The following is a 21,203-nucleotide window of genomic DNA, read 5'->3' as shown; positions in this document are numbered from 1 at the left end:
AATGATGATTTGTTGGAGCATCTATATAACTAAAAATTAAAAGGTATGGAATGGAATGGCCCCTCAGGCACAATGCTAGCTAGGGCTTACGATACCCTATCTCAATGGAGATGTGTTAAGCGTAAGGACGGATTCACTTACATGACAACGGAGACAATTGCCCTCACAAAGATTTAAGTTTTTTTTTTTATGTAATATACATGTATTATAAATTGCCCAATAATATGAAATGCAATCTATAACATAAGTTTATCCCCATAAATTTATTTATATGGATCCATCATTGGTTAAGCGTATCATGCAGGAACCACCTCAAAGATCTAACACACACTAGGTATAGGATTGGTGTGCCCCACCACAAGGTTATTTGAAAAGCAATGTAGTTGCCACTTATTTTAATGCTGACCATAGATGTTGCATTCATGATGTATGCAGATGCTTCAAGGGTGCTCAAACTATTTGTAGGGATACCATTCCATCGATCCCTAATGGGAAGGCTTTAGCCTTGCATGATGTTGTTTTGTGGCTTAAAAACCACAGTATCAGTAAAAAAACATCATAAAGGATGACTGCCAACATGTTTCAACAAATTTGTTTCAAAAGAAGGAGGACATGCTTGTGATTGGAAGTATTATTAATTCATGCAAGAATCTCCTTGCATCACAACCAAACTACATGGCTTTTTATATTCAAAGACAAACAAATTTAGTTGCTCACGAGCTTGCTAGGAGAGTGCAAATCTGTTGCAGTAGAGTTGTGCAGTGTTTTGAGTAGTAGCTCAACTCTGGTTAATATAAGTCTTAAATTATAAACTTTACCACACTAGATCAATTCTTTGTAACATCTATAACTTTTTTGTTGACCCATGCATTTTTGTATTGTTTTTAACACATGAGTTCTTCTAAATCTTATAAATTTATACTTTTTTCAAACCTTATAATTTCTTAAATGTGCTCATTGGTTTATGTTAATCCAACCAACTTGAGAATTTATTAAAAGTCAATTAAATTGGTTTGAAAATTTAGCCTAATATGATCTGACTTGAATAAAATAATTAAATCTGATGATAATTGGTTAAAGCATGTTAATGTGATGAACCTAAACTAAATCAATGATGTAAATTTTTCTATTATTAATTATTATACATGGATTTTTATGGCATATTATATATTTTAATTTTTGTTATTATTTAATTTATGTAAGCCAATTACAACAAAATATGTGATTTACATATTTTAATGATAGGATTGTGTGTGATTTTTTTCTTTTTCTTTTTGGAAAGTCTTATATTTTTCTTTTTTTCTCAATTTTTTTTACACATTTACAAAGCATGACATAATTAATCATAACTAAAACAATCCTTTCTTGAAATGGATTAGTTTGGTTGGATTAAAAAATAAATTTGTAAAATATGAACCAATCAAAACTAATACAAATCGGTTGATTCATAGTTATTTTTCTTTAAATCCAATCAAACCAACTCATAAACATCTCTAAATTTTTAAGATGTACTTTCATTGAGCTTCAAATCACAATTTTTAAAAAATCTATATAACTTTAAGTAGTTATATTCCTGTAATGTTTTTAAAAATCTATATGACTTTTTTTTATGGCAAAATAGTTTTTCAAAATCTCAATCTAACATATTCCCTTATTCTGTTAATCTTAAATATAATATCTAAATTAAACTCATCTGTAAAGTTTTTATTATATACATATATATATATATATATATATTATTTTTAATTTTTATTTTTATGGTTAGCCAGGTAGTCAGTAGCCAATTTTTTGGTCATAAGTCCTGGCCGGAAACGATGTGCAAAAAATTGACCAGCCATCTTTTTATTATCTATTAACAAATAACAACAATAAATAAATATAAAAAGGGAAATCAAATTTAAAGTGATACACATCTCTTCTCTCGACTAATCCCTAACTATTTACGGACTCTCTTTTTCGACTCACACACTCTGCCCTGCCGCCGGCAATTTCCTCGGCTCCGGCACCCAACTCTGCCGACGACCACTTGAATCACAACCACGGGTTCGTTTCTCATTCTTCCATCGCTCCTTCAATTTCTTATTCCCTGCACCGCATGATCTATTATTTCTCACCGTCTGCATTTTCGTAGCCAATCTGAATATTGTTTTTCATTATTATTTTCGCCATTAAACATCGCTGATTTGAATCCCACATTCTGGCTTATTGAATTCTTTAGCTTTTATTATTTCTCGGTATAAAACAATGGAGCCAATCCAAACTCACGATCTGTTTGCCTTTTCCTTTCAATTTCTATAGTCACGTGTTTTTCCCTAGGTGTATCCAGCTCTTCGCAATCCATTTTTACTCGCCCTGGATTGTTGAACTTGCTCTATTGTATGAAATGACCGTTTAGTTGAGATCACTGTATAATGACAGAGAAAAAACCAATCGGTTTTCGTGGTGGATGAACAGGCATAAAGATAGTGTACTCCTAATACTGGTGGCTGTGCTAAATAACCAATTAAAAAAACTATTCTGGGTGGAGGAATAGCTGGGCATTTGCTCGTGTTATTACGTCACTATTATATCATTGCCAATTTTATTTTATTTAAGAAGGATGTTCTTTTATTAGCAAAAGGCAGAAACAATTTACATTGGGCAGGGTAACATATTCTACTAAAATTTAAAATTAAAAGAATATAGCAAGCCACAGAAGCTAGAATATCTAATGAAGCAATCTAGACCATTTATACATCATTTGCGAGATTTACCCCAAAAACAACCATGAGGAGAGCACCACCAAAGAGAAGCCACAAACCTGATCCTACCCCCATTACACAAACTAAATGGCTAAGGTACGCCTTTGAAGATGTGGGCATTTCTTTCTGTCCATATGCACAATAAAATTGCAAGTTGTGACAAAACCTTGGTGTCTGTATCAGTGCTAAAGTCAAATCCTTAAAAATGCTTTATGGGACACTGTTGAAAGGAAATTGCTGTAATTATAAGCCTGGCACTAATGCCCTGACCTGAAACGAAATGCCTGCAGCACAACCCAAAAGGTATGGACTTACATAAATGTGTGCATATATATTGTAAAATCAGTAGTTGGGTTGTAGAGCATGCTGACAACATTAAGTTTATGGCTTTATTGAGCTTAGGGTCTGGGTGTTGCATGGTTACGACTTTGTAATCGTCATGGATCATATTAAAATTTCCCTCCTTTTACTTGTGGATGTAGACCCATAGTTTGCTATAGGTTGAATCATGTTAATTTTTTTAATCAATTTTATTTATCCCTAGTTTATTGTTAGACGCTCAATGTTAACCAAGATCCTCTGCTATATTGTTCCATAAGAAAGTTACTGTCTTACATTGCAAAATGCCAAAAAAGAAATCCTATACTAGATCTGCACACAAGAAGAAAGAGCTCTGTGAATCATGCATATTTCCATTATATCATTTGTATTCTTCCTATTAAGTATATCAGGTAGAGTCTGTAGTTATTTGGAAAATTGCAAATGAATGGTTGGCATTTCCATGATGTTAAGTGTCTAGCCCTAGGAATGATTACAGTCTGTATGGCCTGATTTTACTGAAGTAATTTACATGTCTTTGATAACATTCATATATAATGGTAACTTTTATGTCGATGCAGATTGGTGAAAGGTATAAAGGTATTTTGATGTGCTGTTTCAAAAAAGTAACTACAAATGTTTTTATTCGATAGCATATTTGTTGGTTGGTACTGTAGATTATAGGCAAAGGGAGCAAAAAAGCACTTGGAATGATTTGCTATGGCCCAGCAGTCATCTAGGCTTCAGCGTTTGCTTACTCTCCTAGATAGTATCCTTTACAATTTCCTTATCTTTACATTTACTTGACCTATTACTTAATTTTTCATGAATTTTCTTTAACCAAACTTTTAAAGCTGGGTCAACCCAAGCAACAAGGTTGACTGCTGCTCGTCAGATAGGGGACATTGCAAAATCACACCCTCAAGACTTGACCAGTCTTCTTAAGAAGGTATTGGTTTTTCTTAAGTTATATTCACTGTTTTGTTGTAATATGTTCAGTTTATGTCATATTTATGAACTGTCATCATTGTATGTCAATTATGTTAAGTACTGTGGTGTAAAAACAAAATTGGTAATGTACTCATACTCTTTCATCACCATCACTCTCTTTGATTAAAAACTTTTTGTTGGTGGATGGTTTTATGGTTAAATGTTGAGATAAAACCATTTCTTGACCTGCCCCTAATAGTTAAAGCTTTTGGAATATTCTTGATATGTTTTTGTAGCCTCTTTGATACACTAAACAAGATTCAAGAGTTTGATGCTTGCTTGCTGCTCCTTTTTTCTTAATAATATTATTTAAAACAAAATTTCAGCATAAGGTGATGACTGCCTGTTCTTGAATTAGGGTATGTTAGAATTGAACTGCATCCAATAACTTGATTTAATTTAATTTCAGCAAAATGTTTTGAAAGTTATACCTGATAAATATTAAATGCTAATGGTTGTTTCTTTAATCTTTCCTCTCTTATTTTATAATATTGATAATGATAATGCGTGAACTATTTGTCAAATTAATTTTAACACCCTGTTTTCATGTGGTGATTAGGTTTCTCAATATTTGCACAGTAAAAATTGGGATACACGAGTTGCAGCTGCTCATGCAATTGGGTCGATTGCTGAGAATGTTAAGCACATAAGTTTGACTGAACTTTATGCTTGTGCTGTATCAAAAATGTCTGAGAATGGGATATCTTGTAGCATTGAGGATCTGTGTGCATGGTCTTATTTACAATCAAAAGTTACTGGAAGCTCATTTAGAAGGTTGTACGATGAATGATTCTGGCATTTTTTTTTGTTGCATATAAAAAAGATATTTCTATTAGAGAAAAAAAAGGTGCAGCTAGGGGGAGTAGTCCTACAATATAGAAAATAAAAAGGATAGAAAACAAAAAAACCAGGAGTGCATCACCTGGCTGCCCAATCCTTTGCATATAAAAATTAATAACTGGAAATCTCTTGAAACAGCAGTTGGCAGAATACTGAAGAGAAGCATAAACAAAATCATATGAAACAGGTTCAAGGGCAAAAAACCTTTAGAAGTTGCAGTTTTATACTCCAATCTGATGGACCTAAGAATTGCATAAACTGAGCACTGCCAGAGTTTTAGCCCATTGTTTTTAACCAAACCTGTATACTGAACCACAAAAATCTGCTCCAAACTCCAAAGTAAAATGCATCTGGAGAGTACCATGAACTGAAAAATTATATTCTACTGTTGTTTTGAAAATACTTTTTCCTGCTTTTTTACGATGAATACATTTTTTGAAAGATAATTTACTCTGTTCTTGACAGCTTTGATATGAACAAGGTGCTTGAATTTGGAGCCTTGTTAGCATCTGGAGGACAGGTAAAATTATTTCTTGTTACTATCTAAACCTTATATTTTTTCTGGTCACACACACATGGATATATTATCAGTTGTTGCTCATATGTCGAGGTTGTAGCATAGCATAGATATTTTATGTCTTGTCCCATTTCAGGAATATGATATTGGAAATGATAATATAAAGAACCCAAAGGAGCGACTGGTTCGTCAGAAGCAAAATCTTCGACGTCGTTTAGGTTAGTAAGAATGCCCAGAGGGGTAGTATCTCATTGTCCAGTAAGTGCAAATGAAATGATGACTTCTAACTAAGTTGATGATTACTAAACATGTATGGCATATTCTTATTATCTGCTCTAGTTGATGCAAATGGGCACTTGTTGAGGTGATTTGGTGGCATGACATTGTATTTTGGGGTTTAATCAAAAGAGGAGTACATAGCTGCTTAATGCTTTGGTGCTCCTTCTACTTTCTGCATCTAAAGGAGTTGAAACAAGGCATTAATTTACTTTCTGTTCACTTGAGGGTCAACTTATTTAAGAATTTTCCCCTCCTTTTTAAAGATTTTTTTTTAATTTTTTATAAATGCATAATTATTTTTATGATTATTAATTACGTTTTTTTAAAAGCTTAAGCATAAAAAAAGCAATTGCAGTGCTTTCTATAGAAGCTAAAATGAGTAGCTTATGAAAAAAACTCTAGAAGAAAACTATATCATACTGCTCCTTGTCAAAGCTTATCCTAATGCACTCTAAGCTTATGTCCTCCTGATTCCAGAAATCCTTCTCGGTTAATGTAGGTTTGGATGTCTGTGAACAATTTGTGGATATCAGTGATGTAATAAGAGATGAAGATCTTATGGCATCCAAATCAGACTCACATCTGAACGGGATAGATCGTAGACTTTTTACTTCTTGTTCTGCACATAACATCCAGAAAATGGTTTCAAACATGGTTCCTAGTGTCAAATCAAAGTGGCCAAGCGCAAGAGAATTGAATCTTTTAAAGCGTAAAGCAAAAATTAACTCTAAGGACCAAACAAAAAGCTGGTGTGAAGATGGAAGTACAGAGGCGTCAGGTGCTCAAAATTTGACTTCGAAAGGCACATGTCCCGATTCAGTAAATTACAGTAAGGTAACATTCTATTTTGCTTGTTTGTTAAATGGTAATTTTTCGCCCTCTAGGGCATGTCTTGTCACAATTATTTCGTTGCACTCTTATAGTCATTGCTGGTAGCAATTAATTGTTAATTATTGATTATAATTATTAATCATCATTATTGCTATTGGTGATGCTATTCTATTATTATACTTTTTGTATGATGCAACCTTGTAAACGGTAGAACAAGCTTCATTCTGTTGTCTGTCTTTGAAAATGCTATCTTAAGTTCTAAATTGTTGATATGCAAATTGATTCATTTTCCATCTATGATCACAAGGCATAATTTGTAATTATTTTAATGCATCATTTTGTATAGGCATTCGTGGGTGTTAATCACGATGAAGATGGCCTTGAACATGATGGGGATGGACAATGGCCTTTCCACACTTTTGTTGAGCAACTTATTATTGATATGTTTGATCCTGGTAAACATTTCACCCGTTGTCACCATTTGTACAATTTGGAAAAGAATGTGTCATATTTATTTACTTGTGTGTTTTACATTCATTTTAGTTGTTTTCTTTGAATGGTTATTAATCAAATGTTGTTGCTAGTTTGGGAGGTACGACATGGCAGCGTGATGGCATTGAGAGAGATTTTAGCACATCAAGGTGCTTCTGCTGGAGTATTTAAACCTGACTCACGCATGGGTGGGACCTTGTTTATTGAATTAGAAGACAAAAGTATACCAAATATATTGAAGAGAGAGAGGGAAATTGGTTTAAATATGCAAGTTTCAACAGATGAGTTTGTTTCAAACTTGAAGAGGCCAAAACTTGAAGATGTATCATCATCAACCTCTATGGATAGTGTGATGACTTGCAACAATGAAGCTGATATTGAAATCAGCATTAGTTCTGAAACCCATGGATTCAATTTGGCTTTGGATTATGGGAATAGGCAATTTAATGGTAATTCTGTTGACATGGATTGCTCTGATGGCTTACATGATGCATGCAAGGAGCCTGCTAATATAGCAGAACAGAATGGTTATTCTGATGATAATAAGGTTCCCTCTGAAAATCTTAGTGTGCTGAGAAATCTTCCTCAGAATTGTGAGCTGATGCACTCGGTTAAAGTGGTTAGAAGTTCCTGGCTTCGAAACTGTGAATTTCTTCAAGACTGTGTGTTACGCTTTTTGTGCGTGTTGTCACTTGATCGGTATGATATTTTTGTTCTTTTATGTTTTTTAATGAATGAACTAGATCCCGCTGAACTTTGGTTTACGTAACTGATTGCCAATATGCTGCACTTCCATCTCTTATTAATGGTTCTTTTGTTAATTTGATACCTTGTAGCTGTCTCTTATTCTGCAAGTTTCTTTGTTTATTTTTGGTTATTTTATTTCAGCTTTGGAGATTATGTATCTGATCAGGTTGTTGCTCCAGTGCGTGAAACCTGTGCACAGGCTTTAGGTGCTGCATTTAAGTATATGCATCCCGCACTAGTTAATGAAACATTGAACATATTGTTGAAAATGCAGGTAAACATCATTTAATGCTGCAATTTGTTTCCTTTTAAAAACATGTAATTTACATTACTTTAAGATGCATGCAACCTTTTAGATTTCCTGTGCTTTTCCTTTCCATGGAGCTATTTCTTTTTTGAAGGGTTTTGATTTGAGTTCTCTTAGTGAGATTGGTTTTTAATCTTTATGCTTCTGTTTTTGCCTTTTGTTCAGTGTAGGCCAGAATGGGAGATTCGACATGGCAGTCTTCTTGGTATCAAATATTTGGTTGCCGTACGGCAGGTGCATATCTATTTTCTGCCACTTATGTTCTTGGTTTTACTCTCTCTCTCTCTCTCTCTCTCTCTCTTTAGCCATTGTTCTGTCTGTGTTTTTAATATTTTATCATATGCATTGAGATGATCGATGACTACAGAAAAAAATACTGGTTTCACATGCAGTTTGTTAGATTTTTATTAGTGCAGTAATTAATTATAGAAAATTCTGTGTCTTATCATATAGTCCGAAATTTTTTACTGCCCTTTTTCTTTTTGAGTGTATGTATAAGTTTTAGTTTTGTTTCTTGTGCTTTTGAAAAAGGAAGTAGTGCAAGGCCATTCGGGCTCCTCCTGCTCCTTGCTGCCACTGTTTTATTCCCAGCTTTGATGCATTGAAACCTAATTTGCGTCTTATTGGTGTCTGTAAATATTTTTTAAAGACTAAAAATCAGCAAAATGAAAATTAATGGCTTTCAAACTTTTCTAGCACTACCTTTTTTTGTCTGTGATCAATTGCTAATTTCTCATATCTAAAATAAAAATATCTGAAAGACTGATGATGTGTCTGGGGTGATTACTCAAATACAAAATTTACAACAGTCCTACTTTTCTTTTCTCAATCTAGATGGTCATGAGCATGAGTTAGAAGTTTCGTGATCTCTTATTAGAGTAGTAGAGCAGAATAGAGTAGAATTACTCCTTTTCTTTTTCTTCAGTCTACCTTAATTCTGGTTACCTCAACTAACTTTGGGTTAGTTGAAACTTATGTTAACAGCTGTGTACAGCTGTCTAAGCTCTAGTATATAAACTAGAGTTGTAACTGTTTTCAGTTGGGTTGTTAATTTCAACTTCGTCATTCTCTGTTTTAGAGTTTCTCTCTTTCGTTTATAGAAAGCTTTTATCTCTAATCTTTTACTGTACAGAAACTCCATGTTTTTCTTTTCTGTTAGTGTGTAGCTTGATGTATTGTTATTTGTATGACTAATAGCATTTTTTTATGTGGTAGTGTCGCATATGCATAGTTGTTGAATAAATCCTTTTTTGCTTATAGAAAAGAATTCTCTTTGTCCTTGTGAAATGAACAGGATGTGGGTTGGATTGGTCATTGGTAGCAGGCTAATAAGATTATACCATGGTCATTTTCAATTTGATAGTGATTAGTTATTGTCCTGATAAGTATATAAGAAATAGACTGCACACACCACTGCAAGAAACTTCTCAGACCAGAGCCCATTTGATTATTATTTTTGTGTTTTTCCAAGTACAAAGGTTGGTGAGTGTAGTAGGCAGCATTAAAAAACTGAGACTGAAGATAGCTGGTGTAGGGTGCTGTAGTTACATTTATGAAAACTCGATCTTTTCTTAATGATATGCTGCTTCTTTGTTTCTTTTATTATTACTTGGAATTCAAGGGATGTTGTATATATTTCTTTCTGGCTTCTGATGTATCTTTTACCGAAACTAGGAGATGCTTTCGGATTTGCTTGGATGCGTTCTTCCTTCTTGTAAATCTGGGTTGGAGGACCCAGATGATGATGTCCGAGCAGTTGCTGCTGATGCTTTAATACCAGCTGCATCTGCAATTGTTTCCTTGCAGGGTCAAACATTGCATTCAATTGTGATGCTTTTATGGGATATATTGCTTGATTTGGATGATTTAAGTCCATCCACCAGCAGGTAGTTTACTGGCTAAAGCTTTGGTAGTTAGCTTTACAATCTTAGTGGTGCATTCCCTTTTATAGACATAATGATTGTCTGTCTGATTAGTTTTCAATGCACCATCATTATAGAGCCACTTTTTTTTTTTTTTTTTGATCAGCTATAGAGCCACTTGAAAACTAAAATAAATTGAATTCAAGAGACTGAATTTTTATTTCTTAGTCTTATAATTACAAAAAAAGAAAGATAGGTTCTCCTATATATAGACTTTAAAAAACCATACAAATCTCAAAAGTCTTAGAATTTGTACATGCTAATTAATGATAAAAATAAACTCTATTAAATAATAGTTACAACACAACAGAACCTATATGTTGAAATTTTGTGAGCATACCTTAGCTTATATAGTTGACAATGTTGATTATTTCCAGCCAATTTCTTATGATAACCTTTTGGTCATAGTTTAATATATTATATAAAATGTTGACTTAATAATTGTGCACTCAATTTGTTATCCAAGTGATGAATATTAAAAGAATTATAATTTTTTTGGTATGTTATACTTTATGAGCAAAAGCCTTGGTGCAACAGTAAGTAGCGACTTTAACTATGGCTGCATACATCTACCCTGCCCAGTGCCCAGACCTCAATAAGCGGGAGCCTCGTGCTTTGGCTCACCTTATGTCATACTTCATGATTCAACTAAAGGCTAAAGCCAACATTTTGAACAATGAAATAGATTGTTTAGTTTCCCCGAACATTAACAGTTGTGTCACACCCACAAATGCCTGTCTTCTCCTGATCGTTCCCTTATCCAACATTTATATTTTACTAGGATTACAATATTTCTTTAATTTATCCTTTTTTTGGTGAAAGTTAGATGATGGAGAAGCTTCTTTATTACAATTCTACATTTACTGCTTGCTTTTGCTAGATATTATCTTTCGCTAAACTAATAATTTACCTTTGTTTGCTGATTAAATGTGATGCATTCTGATGTTTTATAACAGTAGTTCAATCTGGCCATCAATTTTGTAATAAATTCTTTGAAGTAGCTGAATCTCAGTACTGGCATCGATACACAATCATACTTCATTTTAGTTTAGAGGTTATTCAGAGAATAGATGGGTTTATAATTTCAAACAGCTTCCCACTAATTCTAGCTTTTGGACTATAGTTTATCTTGTAGAGAGACCAAACCAAAGTTTTGCAATGTTATATTAGTATTAATATGTTACTTATCTGTTTGCAGTGTAATGAATCTGCTGGCAGAAATCTATTCTCAAGAAGATATGGCCCCAAAGATGTACAAAGTTTTTAAATTGGCAGAAAATGAAATGGAAAATGGAGTAGGTGGTTGTGGTGATGTTGATGGAGAAGAAAATCCTTATGTGCTTTCAACATTGGCACCACGTTTGTGGCCCTTTATGAGGCACAGTATCACATCTGTTCGTTATTCTGCGATACGGACTTTGGTATTTATCTTTCTTCCTTGATGTTTATTGAAAAAATTGAATCTCATCTAATGCTCCTTGTAATGTATTTATCTAATGGTCTTTTTTTTTTTTTACAAAAGGTGGTACATGTCTTAATTTCTTGCCATAAATGTTCTATTTTCAGGAGAGGCTACTTGAAGCTGGATATAAGAGAAGCATGTCTGAGTTGTCTAGTGTTTCGTTCTGGCCCTCTTTTATATTTGGAGATACCCTTAGAATTGTCTTCCAGAATCTTCTATTGGAAACAAATGAGGATATTTTGCGATGTTCCGAGAGAGTTTGGAGTCTCCTTGTTCAGGTATATCATCCTATAAGAGGGACTTAGAAATGTTTCTGACTAATGTCTTTCATTATATGCATCTCTTCTCAGTCAAAGCAAGCTGTACATCAACCCTATATTTTATCATGTTCCAGTCTGTATTATGGCTTAAAAAACTAACTATTTGGGACTAGATTTGATGTTGTGCAGAGGCCAAAAGAAGATTTATGTCTTGTTGTTTCACATTCTGTTAGCTCTATGTGATGCAGAGATAAACATATTGTTAGGACTCTATATGTTGATTGTTGAGATGAATTAGTTTTAAACTTTTAATAGCTACAGAAATCATGTACAGTAGTACTATCTTATAATATAATCTTAAATTACATGCGTACACATCATTGCAAATTTAACATTTCAACAGTTATCAAGACTCCATCAATATAATATTCATGTTTTCCTATCTTGGAGAAGTGGTTATTTTTATCAGAATGTTGTTGAATCTGTTGTGGATTGCTTTACTAAAACCATTTGGTATATATGTTGTGTTTGTTATCCTGTAGTGACTTAGTGATATTATGTAGCTATTATTGCAACAATGGCTTTCAATCTGGAGCATATAAATAATATGTACCATGTTTCTTAGAACTGTAGCTAATCCTGGACCTCTAAGAGGTTTTGTAAATATGTGTTTTAGCTGGTCATTTGAGTTGATGAAACTAGTAGAAATGCACCTTGACATGATCTTTTCTTGGATCTGATGACAATCCACCTCTACATGTCTGGTTCTGCCGTCCTGCTAATATAAACATTGGTCGTTTATTGTACAATTTTTGCATCAAAATATTGAGTTGAAGTTGGTTTTTTTGTTTCAAGTCCATCTTCCCACATCTTTATGTCTGTAACCAGTCATTGTTTTTCTTTCAGTGGTAAATGTCCACAGGGGTTCATTTTTTCTAAAGAATTTCCTGCTAACCTCTTACCTAATCCCTAGGCCACAAAAATCGATTGTTTTGTCTTCCTCTTGTGGTCATTGTTGTTTAAATATTTATATCTCTATTTTCTAATCCATCAAGTTGTCTACTAATTAATGGCAGTGTTCTGTGGAGGACTTGAAGATAGCTGCGAGGTCTTATGTGGCTTCTTGGACAGAACTTGCATCTACTCCATTTGGCTCAGCATTAGATGCCTCAAAGATGTATTGGCCTGTTGCTTTTCCACGAAAAAGTCAAATTAGAGCAGCTGCTAAAATGAGAGCTGCAAAAATTGAAAATGAAAGTGGTGTGGATTTTAGTCTTGAATCTATAAAAGGAATTATTCCACCAGATAGAAATGGGGATGTTCCTATGAATTCTGTTAAGATAGTTGTTGGTGCTGAGGTAGACACGTCTGTAACTCATACCCGGGTAGTTACAGCAACTGCTTTGGGAATTTTTGCTTCTAAGCTGCCAGAGGGTTCTTTAAAATATGTGATTGATCCACTTTGGAGCTCTCTAACCTCGTTGTCTGGTGTCCAACGCCAGGTATGTATTCGTATACAATGAATCTACAGCCAAGCAATCTTCAGCCTTCTTTTCCTGACTTCAATATTTTCTATTGTATTTAGGTTGCATCTTTGGTACTTATTTCTTGGTTCAAGGAGATTAAGAACATAAATTCGTCCAAAAACTTTGATGGTATCCCTGGTGCCCTCAAAGATTGGTTGCTAGACTTATTAGCATGTTCTGACCCAACATTCCCAACAAAAGATTCACTTCTTCCTTATGCTGAGCTTTCAAGAACTTATGGGAAGATGTGCAATGAGACTGGCCAATTACTAAATGTGATCAAGTCTTCTGGTATGTTTAATGAGTTGCTGACAGCTACCCAAATTGAGTTGGATCGCTTGAGTGTGGATGATGCCATTGGTTTTGCATCAAAAATTCCAACTTTGTGTAATGATAGTTCTGCAAATGAATCCTTGGGAAAGAACATCATGGATGATATCGAATCCTTGAAACAGAGACTCTTGACTACTTCTGGATATTTAAAATGTGTTCAGGTATATTTCAAAAAAATTTATTATTATTATTTTAAACTTTCTTGAAGTGGATGGTATTACATGATTTGTATTTCATTTGTTTTAAGTCACCCTCAATGATTTTTGACATGCTTATTTCTGGTTCCTGTGTTGATTTGCAGAGTAATTTGCATGTTACAGTCACATCTGCAGTTGCAGCTGCAGTTGTCTGGATGTCTGAATTTCCTACACGACTTACCCCAATCATTTTGCCTTTGATGGCTTCAATCAAACGAGAGCAGGTGCTAGTTTAACCTTTACTGTTTTTCTAGTGCTTATTTACATGATTAATTTATTGATATTGAATAAAATGTCTTATCTTTCAGGAGGAAATACTGCAAATGAAGTCAGCTGAGGCCCTTGCCGAGCTAATGTATCACTGTGTTGCACGAAGACCTTGCCCCAATGATAAATTAATTAAGAATATATGTAGTTTAACTTGCATGGATCCCTCTGAGACCCCTCAAGCCAAATCCCTTTGTTCCATGGAGAGTATTGATGACCAAGGTTTTCTGTCTTGTAGAACTCCTGTGAGCAAACAGAAGTTAAAGGTCCATGTGCTGGCTGGTGAGGATCGGTCAAAGGTGGAGGGATTTTTAAGTAGACGGGGATCTGAGCTAGCATTGAGGCATCTATGTGAGAAGTTTGGTGTGTCATTATTTGATAAGCTTCCTAAGCTGTGGGATTGCCTTACTGAAGTGCTTAAGCCCAGCTCCTCTGAATCTCTACTTGTCACTAATGAAAAGTCAGCTACTCTGTCTATTGAGTCTGTTAGCGATCCTCAGGCCTTGATTAACAATATCCAGGTTGGTATTATAAATTTCTACCTGTGGATTTGGTTCATTACATGTAAGATTTTGCATCATTAGCTGTGAATTTGTATGAGTTAAACTACAGTATAACAAGACAGGATGAAATTGTCAAAAAGATCTCCCTTTTTGAGCAATTGGGTATTGTTTTAATTATTTTTTGTGATGTAGGATTGAACACTCGAAAATAAAACACAAAACATATGGATTTCCTCCTGACTTTTCTCAAGCCTTCCCTATCTGTAGGTTTTCAAAATAGAAGAAAGGTTTAGAAAAATTCAGTTATTCAAATTGGAATGTTATCTCTCCACTAGACCTTGTATATTTTGAATTTCTTTATGCATGTGTTTAAGTAGAGTATGAAAGCACATTAGAAAATTTTGGTGGTGCCCATGATTGTCTAGACACCAGTGAGCCAGAGCATCGTGGAGATAGACAAGCAAATGTGCATTTTTTTGTTGGGTTTTGATATTTTGAGATTGTACATAAGTTCATGTAGAATAACACTTTCTGTTAGCTGAATGTATTTCAATTTCCTCTATTGGTGTGTATATATGCAGATAGCACTGTAGTGTACATATTGAAATATCTAAGAACTAAGAACTATATCTATGATTACACCCTTGTCTTGATTACCTTTTGAATCGTGTCTAGCTTAGCTTGTACGCTGAATGGAAGTTCTTGAACATTATTTTGAATTCCTTAACAGGTTGATTAACTAATATAAGTACACTATTGGTTATAAACCCATTAAAAAAGATTGCTGTGGTAAAATTCTTCAGATTTTTTTTTTAATTATAAAGAACCTTCCCTCCTTTTCTTGGCATTACTACCTTTATGACAAGAGGTGCAGAAAAAAATTGTCAGTCTCTAGTATTTTTCAGGTGCAAAATTTCGTGTTTGTGTGTTGGTGTGATCACATGTTTTTGTATTTGTTTGTTTACTGGTTTAATAAATTCTTCCTGTTCATCCTTATTCATTGTAACTTTTTTAGTGGTTCATATAGTATTCTGCTTAATATGCAACATGGTTTTCTTGTAGGTGGTGCGTTCTGTTGCTCCCATCTTAAATGAGGAGTTGAAGCCAAAACTGTTGACACTTCTCCCATGCATTTTTAAATGTATTCAGCATTCTCATGTTGCAGTTAGATTAGCTGCTTCACGCTGCATCACTTCCATGGCACAGTCAATGACTGTGAAAGTTATGGGAGCTGTGGTTGAAAATGCTATCCCTATGTTGGAAGATGCATCATCAGTTTATGCTCGACAAGGAGCAGGCATGTTGATCAGTTTTCTTGTTCAGGGGCTGGGTGTAGAGTTGGTCCCTTATGCTCCTCTATTGGTGGTTCCGCTTCTAAGGTGCATGAGTGATTGTGATCAGTCTGTCAGACAGAGTGTGACCCATAGTTTTGCTTCTCTTGTACCTTTACTTCCTTTGGCACGAGGCCTTCCTCAACCGATTGGATTAGGGGAAGGTGTATCTAGAAATGCAGAAGATTTGCAGTTTTTGGAGCAACTACTTGACAACTCTCATATTGAAGATTACAAGTTGTGCACTGAACTGAAAGTAACATTGAGGAGGTAAATTGGACTTATTTTCACAACTCTTTATTTATTTATTTTTGGGGGGTGGGGGGTTGAATATTCCATTATATAGCTATATACTTATTTTCTTAACTCTTTTTTCTCCTAGTTACTTGATTCATTACTTATGTCTATATCCTTATTTATATTCTTAAATTTCTGACCTATTATTAGTTTTACCTTCTATATTATATTATTTATTATTATTGTTCTTGTGTTTCCAGGTATCAGCAGGAAGGCATAAATTGGTTAGCTTTTTTGAAACGTTTCAAGCTTCATGGAATTTTATGTGATGACATGGGACTTGGAAAGACACTTCAAGCATCAGCAATTGTGGCCTCTGATATAGCTGAGCATCGAACTTCAATTGGGAATGAGGATCTTCTGCCATCTTTAATTATTTGCCCATCAACTCTAGTTGGGCACTGGGCCTTTGAGATAGAGAAGTATATTGATGTTTCTGTTATCTCTAGTCTTCAATATGTTGGTTCTGCTCAGGAGCGAATGCTTCTTCGGGATCATTTTTGCAAGCATAATGTCATCATAACATCATATGATGTTGTCCGTAAAGATATTGATTTTCTTGGACAGCTGCTGTGGAATCACTGCATCTTAGATGAAGGGCATATAATCAAGAATGCCAAGTCTAAAGTTACACTTGCCATAAAACAGCTGAAAGCGCAACACCGCTTGATATTGAGTGGGACACCTATACAGGTTGGTAATGAGTTTATGTCTCATTAAAGTTACAATCTATCAATCTGATAAATGTGTTACCCTTTGCAGAATAACATAATGGACTTGTGGTCCCTTTTTGATTTTTTGATGCCTGGATTTCTTGGAACTGAGAGACAGGTATCTTTTTGCTGCTCGTCATTATAATTGATGTTGTTACAATTCTATAATTGTAACTCATGGTTGGTATTTTTTATAATAATTTGGAATCATGATACATTTGGTGCGTTAGGGTCTTAAAACGCTGGGACAGAATTATGTTTAGTTTTTGTAGTCATTGTTGAAATAGTTGATGTAATAAATTATTTCCCTTCATCTTATTTGAATGCATGTATGGATTAGCTCAATTTGCACTAAAAAAACGTTTTTCAGCTTAAAGTTCACTGTCTCAGACCCTCAACTAGTTTTTTTTTTTTTTTTTTTTGGGGGGGGGGGGGGAGGGGTGGTTTCCTCTTGATACAACATTTTTGGTTCCAATGTTTTTCCCCTGTTAACTGCTACATGATAGAGTGAACATGTCATCACAAATCCTCAACCAAAGCCTAATTAGAATGTCAATTCATGCTTGCAACAAAATCTAGTTTTTATGGAATGTTTTGAATAAGTATTTCATTCATTACACCTGAATCAGACTTAAAACACATAATTTGGGATGAGAAACTTGCTTGGGAGATGTTCTATCACTATCATAATGTTGTACAACAGGTTTCCAATAATTTGGGGATAAATGTTACAAATCTACAAGATATTCAACCTTATTACCCTACACATATACAACTAATAAAAAGGAAATAACTACAATAAAATCAATCAAATATTCTAATGCTATTTCAGCATATATCATAAAATCTCACTACAGTCTTATCATAATCGCAAAACTCCCCCTCAAGTTTATCATTCTACAAAACTCACTGCAATACATTTTAGCATGCTTTTTTTCATTGTTGCCACCTGGCCATTCATTTAATGTGGCTTTAACAGTTCCAAGCCACATATGGAAAACCACTTTTAGCTGCAAGAGATCCAAAATGTTCTGCTAGGGATGCTGAAGCAGGAGCACTTGCCATGGAGGCACTGCATAAGCAGGTGATTTTCTCTTTATCATTATTGTACTACAATTGTGTTTTTGCCTTCTAACTAGATGTTCTTTTGTCCTCTAGGTAATGCCTTTCCTCCTTCGTAGGACAAAGGATGAAGTCTTGTCTGATCTGCCAGAGAAAATAATTCAAGACAGATACTGTGATTTGAGCCCTGTACAATTGAAACTTTATGAACAGTATTCTGGTTCTCGTGTAAAACAAGAAATATCATCTGTTGTAACATCGAATGAGTCTGCTGCAGCAGAAGGAAGTAGCAGTTCTACTAAAGCATCTTCACATGTTTTCCAGGTAATTAGATTTCTTTAATTACTTGTTAATTGTTGTTCCTTCTATTTTTTTTAACACCCTGAAATCCATTCCATGTTTCAGGCACTCCAATACTTGCTAAAACTCTGTAGTCATCCATTGCTTGTCATTGGTGAGAAGATTCCGGAGTCACTTTCTACTATCCTCTCAGAACTGTTTCCTGCTGGCTCTGATGTTATTTCAGAACTTCACAAACTCTATCACTCCCCAAAATTAGTTGCTCTTCATGAGATTCTTGAAGAATGTGGAATTGGAGTTGACAATTCAGGTTCTGAGGGTGCGGTTAACGTTGGGCAGCATAGGGTCTTGATATTCGCTCAACATAAGGTGATGATTACCTTTTCTTTGGGGCTACTTTTTTTCCCCTGATGATTAATAAAAGCTTTACTGATGTGTCTTCTAATGATTGCTTATTTGCAGGCTTTCCTGGATATAATTGAAAGAGATTTGTTTCAGACACACATGAAAAGGTTAGTTCCTGGACCTAGTCATCCACTTAATAAATTTATAGTTTAGGTTCCAATGCCTGTTTCATTGCATTCAATGATCTTAGTTGAAAGCAATGAATCAGGCTTTGGAACTATGATTTGGTTTCAAAATGCTTGTTATTGAGCAGTTTCCGTTTGTTTTTGCATGGAACTACAATGCTCTAAAATGGTTATTTTTTTATTCTGAGCTTTCATCTTGAATTTTTCGTTTGTGTTACAGTGTCACGTATTTGCGGTTGGATGGATCAGTTGAGCCAGGAAAGCGTTTTGAAATTGTCAAAGCTTTCAATTCAGACCCTACCATTGATGTCTTACTGCTTACAACACATGGTAGAATTTTTCACCTTGTCTTAGTTGATCTACCCATTTATTTCTCTTGTAGTTGTAGCTTAATATTTTAAATTATATAAAATTCTTCATCTGCAGTTGGTGGGCTTGGTTTGAACCTGACATCTGCAGATACCCTTGTTTTTGTGGAGCATGACTGGAATCCGATGCGAGACCTTCAGGTAATTACGATCCATTTAGTGATTTCTTTGGATTTTCTTTTCCAGGCCAAGAAAATTCTAATTTTTTGAGCATAGAATTTGATATTAGTTGTGGGATTGAATTTCTTCTGACAGATTTTTAACCAGGTTTTCCGGATTCTACTCTAGTTTTAAGTACTAGATAGTAGTTTGTTACCAGTCTGGCTTTAGAGGCTTGGTTTGAAGGTTATTTTGTGAAGAAATCACTTCTTTTTTTATATAAAAAATAAATATTTAATTTGTTTGGGTAAACTTTTGACCAAAAAAGTCTGAAAATAATCAAATTTCAGATTTTTTCGGGAAGCTAATAGGAATATAGCTTGTGGACATATAATCACTTGATTCCTTACTGAACTTTAAAAACTACAAGTCTTGTTCATTTAGGTTTTGAGAGAAAAAAATATTTTTGCATTGATATACCTGAAAACCCAAAATCACTTTTCAAAATAAAAGGGCTTTCATATAATTATAGCCACCAATTGCAAAATATGTTCTACTCGTATGGAATCTCCGAAAAGAAATCGTTTCTTTTTTCACAACCTTGTAATCACTTTTTTCTAGAGCTCAAGCTAACATCTTGTGTTGTGCGTATACTGTTTTCTTGCATGCCCTTTCTATATTTGAGGCCTAACATCATGAAGCTTTTCTCATCTTGCATTTAAGGGAATGGAATATCTAATATTTGTTTTTGTAATGCCAATAACCTGCAGGCTATGGATAGAGCACACAGGTTAGGTCAGAAAAAAGTAGTTAATGTCCATCGGCTAATAATGCGTGGTACTTTGGAAGAGAAAGTTATGAGTCTACAAAGGTTCAAAGTCTCAGTGGCTAATGCTGTCATTAATTCTGAAAATGCTAGTATGAAAACAATGAATACAGATCAGTTGCTTGATTTGTTTGCATCAGCAGAAACCTCCAAGAAGGTATGAATACGTGTTTATATATGCTATAGTTTTTTTCTAAATGCAGAGTGTTAGGATTTGAATGAGTTTGACTGGGTCAGTTGTTTTGTGAATGAAGATTGGGCATTATGAAATGTGTTTTTATATGTCTATGCTTGCAATCTTAAGTTCCTAGAAATTAGTGTGTGCCAATTTATTTTATGCATGGGGCTTTTGGAATTTGTATGCCACATTCTTCCGAGGGATGACCTATTGTAATATGAGAGAACTCCCAGATGTAAAGAGAGGAAAATTTGGATATAAGTTTATAACCAACTTTTTGTTTTTGTTATTTCGGTGAATATTATTTACCATGGTTTATGTTTCTTTTCTAATGATTTGGACGTGATGATTTATATAGGGCGCATCTGTTTTGAAGAGTTCAGAGAACAACTCTTATGGAGACGCTAAGTTAGTAGGCTGTAGGAAGGGATTGAAATCAATACTCGGGGGATTGGAGGAGCTATGGGACCAATCACAATATACAGAGGAGTACAATCTGCGTCAATTTTTAGCAAGGCTTAATGACTAATATTCCAGATTCATTTCAGAGTCAGAGTGTACATATCCATGAGTACAAATTTTGCCATTGTAACATCTCAATTTTTTTCCCACCATGCCCTTCAGTCATTTTTTGTCGTCACTTTTTGTATACCCCAATGCTGGCTGGCATCTGCTCGTGTGCATGCAGACCAGGTAAATCAGTGTCTGTATTTTACAGGGCATTTTAGTGACTAGTGGAAGCCCTTGGTGGTGATATGTAGAGAAATGAATCGGTGACGGCTTCAGGAGGGATGGAGTAATATTTTTTGGATTTTGTATATATACAGTCAATCCTAATTATAGCTATAATCGTTGCTAACATATAAAAAATGCCTTGCATTTTGCAATGTTCTTCGGAAAGCTACTAATATCAAAATACCCAAGACCTCAATCCCCTGATATTCGTTAATATGCTAGGCCATTTGAA

At 34.5% G+C, this 21,203-nt stretch overlaps 1 protein-coding gene across 8 annotated transcripts; it reads left to right on the top strand.

Annotated features, from left to right (window-relative positions):
• Window positions 1-1,896: 1,896 nt before the first annotated feature.
• On the top strand, window positions 1,897-21,099 carry LOC100784852 (TATA-binding protein-associated factor BTAF1). 8 transcript variants are annotated; one of them, XM_041005133.1, is made up of 31 exons: window positions 1,903-2,837; window positions 2,925-3,044; window positions 3,641-3,651; window positions 3,737-3,828; window positions 3,914-4,008; window positions 4,609-4,823; window positions 5,355-5,409; window positions 5,543-5,624; window positions 6,185-6,519; window positions 6,863-6,971; window positions 7,101-7,707; window positions 7,897-8,029; window positions 8,228-8,296; window positions 9,737-9,948; window positions 11,183-11,405; window positions 11,551-11,724; window positions 12,783-13,208; window positions 13,292-13,726; window positions 13,867-13,986; window positions 14,071-14,550; window positions 15,595-16,133; window positions 16,361-16,853; window positions 16,923-16,991; window positions 17,853-17,957; window positions 18,032-18,259; window positions 18,341-18,604; window positions 18,698-18,747; window positions 18,986-19,095; window positions 19,192-19,274; window positions 20,003-20,215; window positions 20,595-21,099. In XM_041005133.1, the coding sequence occupies exons 4-31, from the start codon at window positions 3,780-3,782 to the stop codon at window positions 20,763-20,765; spliced, it is 6,144 nt and encodes a 2,047-aa protein (XP_040861067.1). In that variant the 5' UTR covers window positions 1,903-2,837; window positions 2,925-3,044; window positions 3,641-3,651; window positions 3,737-3,779; the 3' UTR covers window positions 20,766-21,099. The 8 variants fall into 8 exon arrangements, with proteins under 8 accessions (XP_006587733.1, XP_040861067.1, XP_014617842.1 ...); XM_041005134.1 differs by having other exon boundaries at window positions 1,915-2,043; XM_014762356.3 differs by lacking the exon at window positions 3,641-3,651.
• Window positions 21,100-21,203: the final 104 nt, after the last annotated feature.

This window comes from Glycine max, chromosome 9 (assembly GCF_000004515.6).
Source record: "Glycine max cultivar Williams 82 chromosome 9, Glycine_max_v4.0, whole genome shotgun sequence".
NCBI classification, from domain to species: domain Eukaryota; kingdom Viridiplantae; phylum Streptophyta; class Magnoliopsida; order Fabales; family Fabaceae; genus Glycine; species Glycine max.
This window is presented reverse-complemented; position numbering and strand designations above follow the sequence as displayed.

Excerpts from the sequence above, each read along its gene's own strand:
- LOC100784852 (XM_006587670.4), top strand. The coding sequence starts at position 3,780 with ATGGCCCAGCAGTCATCTAGGCTTCAGCGTTTGCTTACTCTCCTAGAT. Across the intron at positions 11,725-12,782 it reads TTTGGAGTCTCCTTGTTCAG|TGTTCTGTGGAGGACTTGAA; the intron begins GTATATCATCCT and ends AATTAATGGCAG. Across the intron at positions 19,275-20,002 it reads ATCCGATGCGAGACCTTCAG|GCTATGGATAGAGCACACAG; the intron begins GTAATTACGATC and ends AATAACCTGCAG.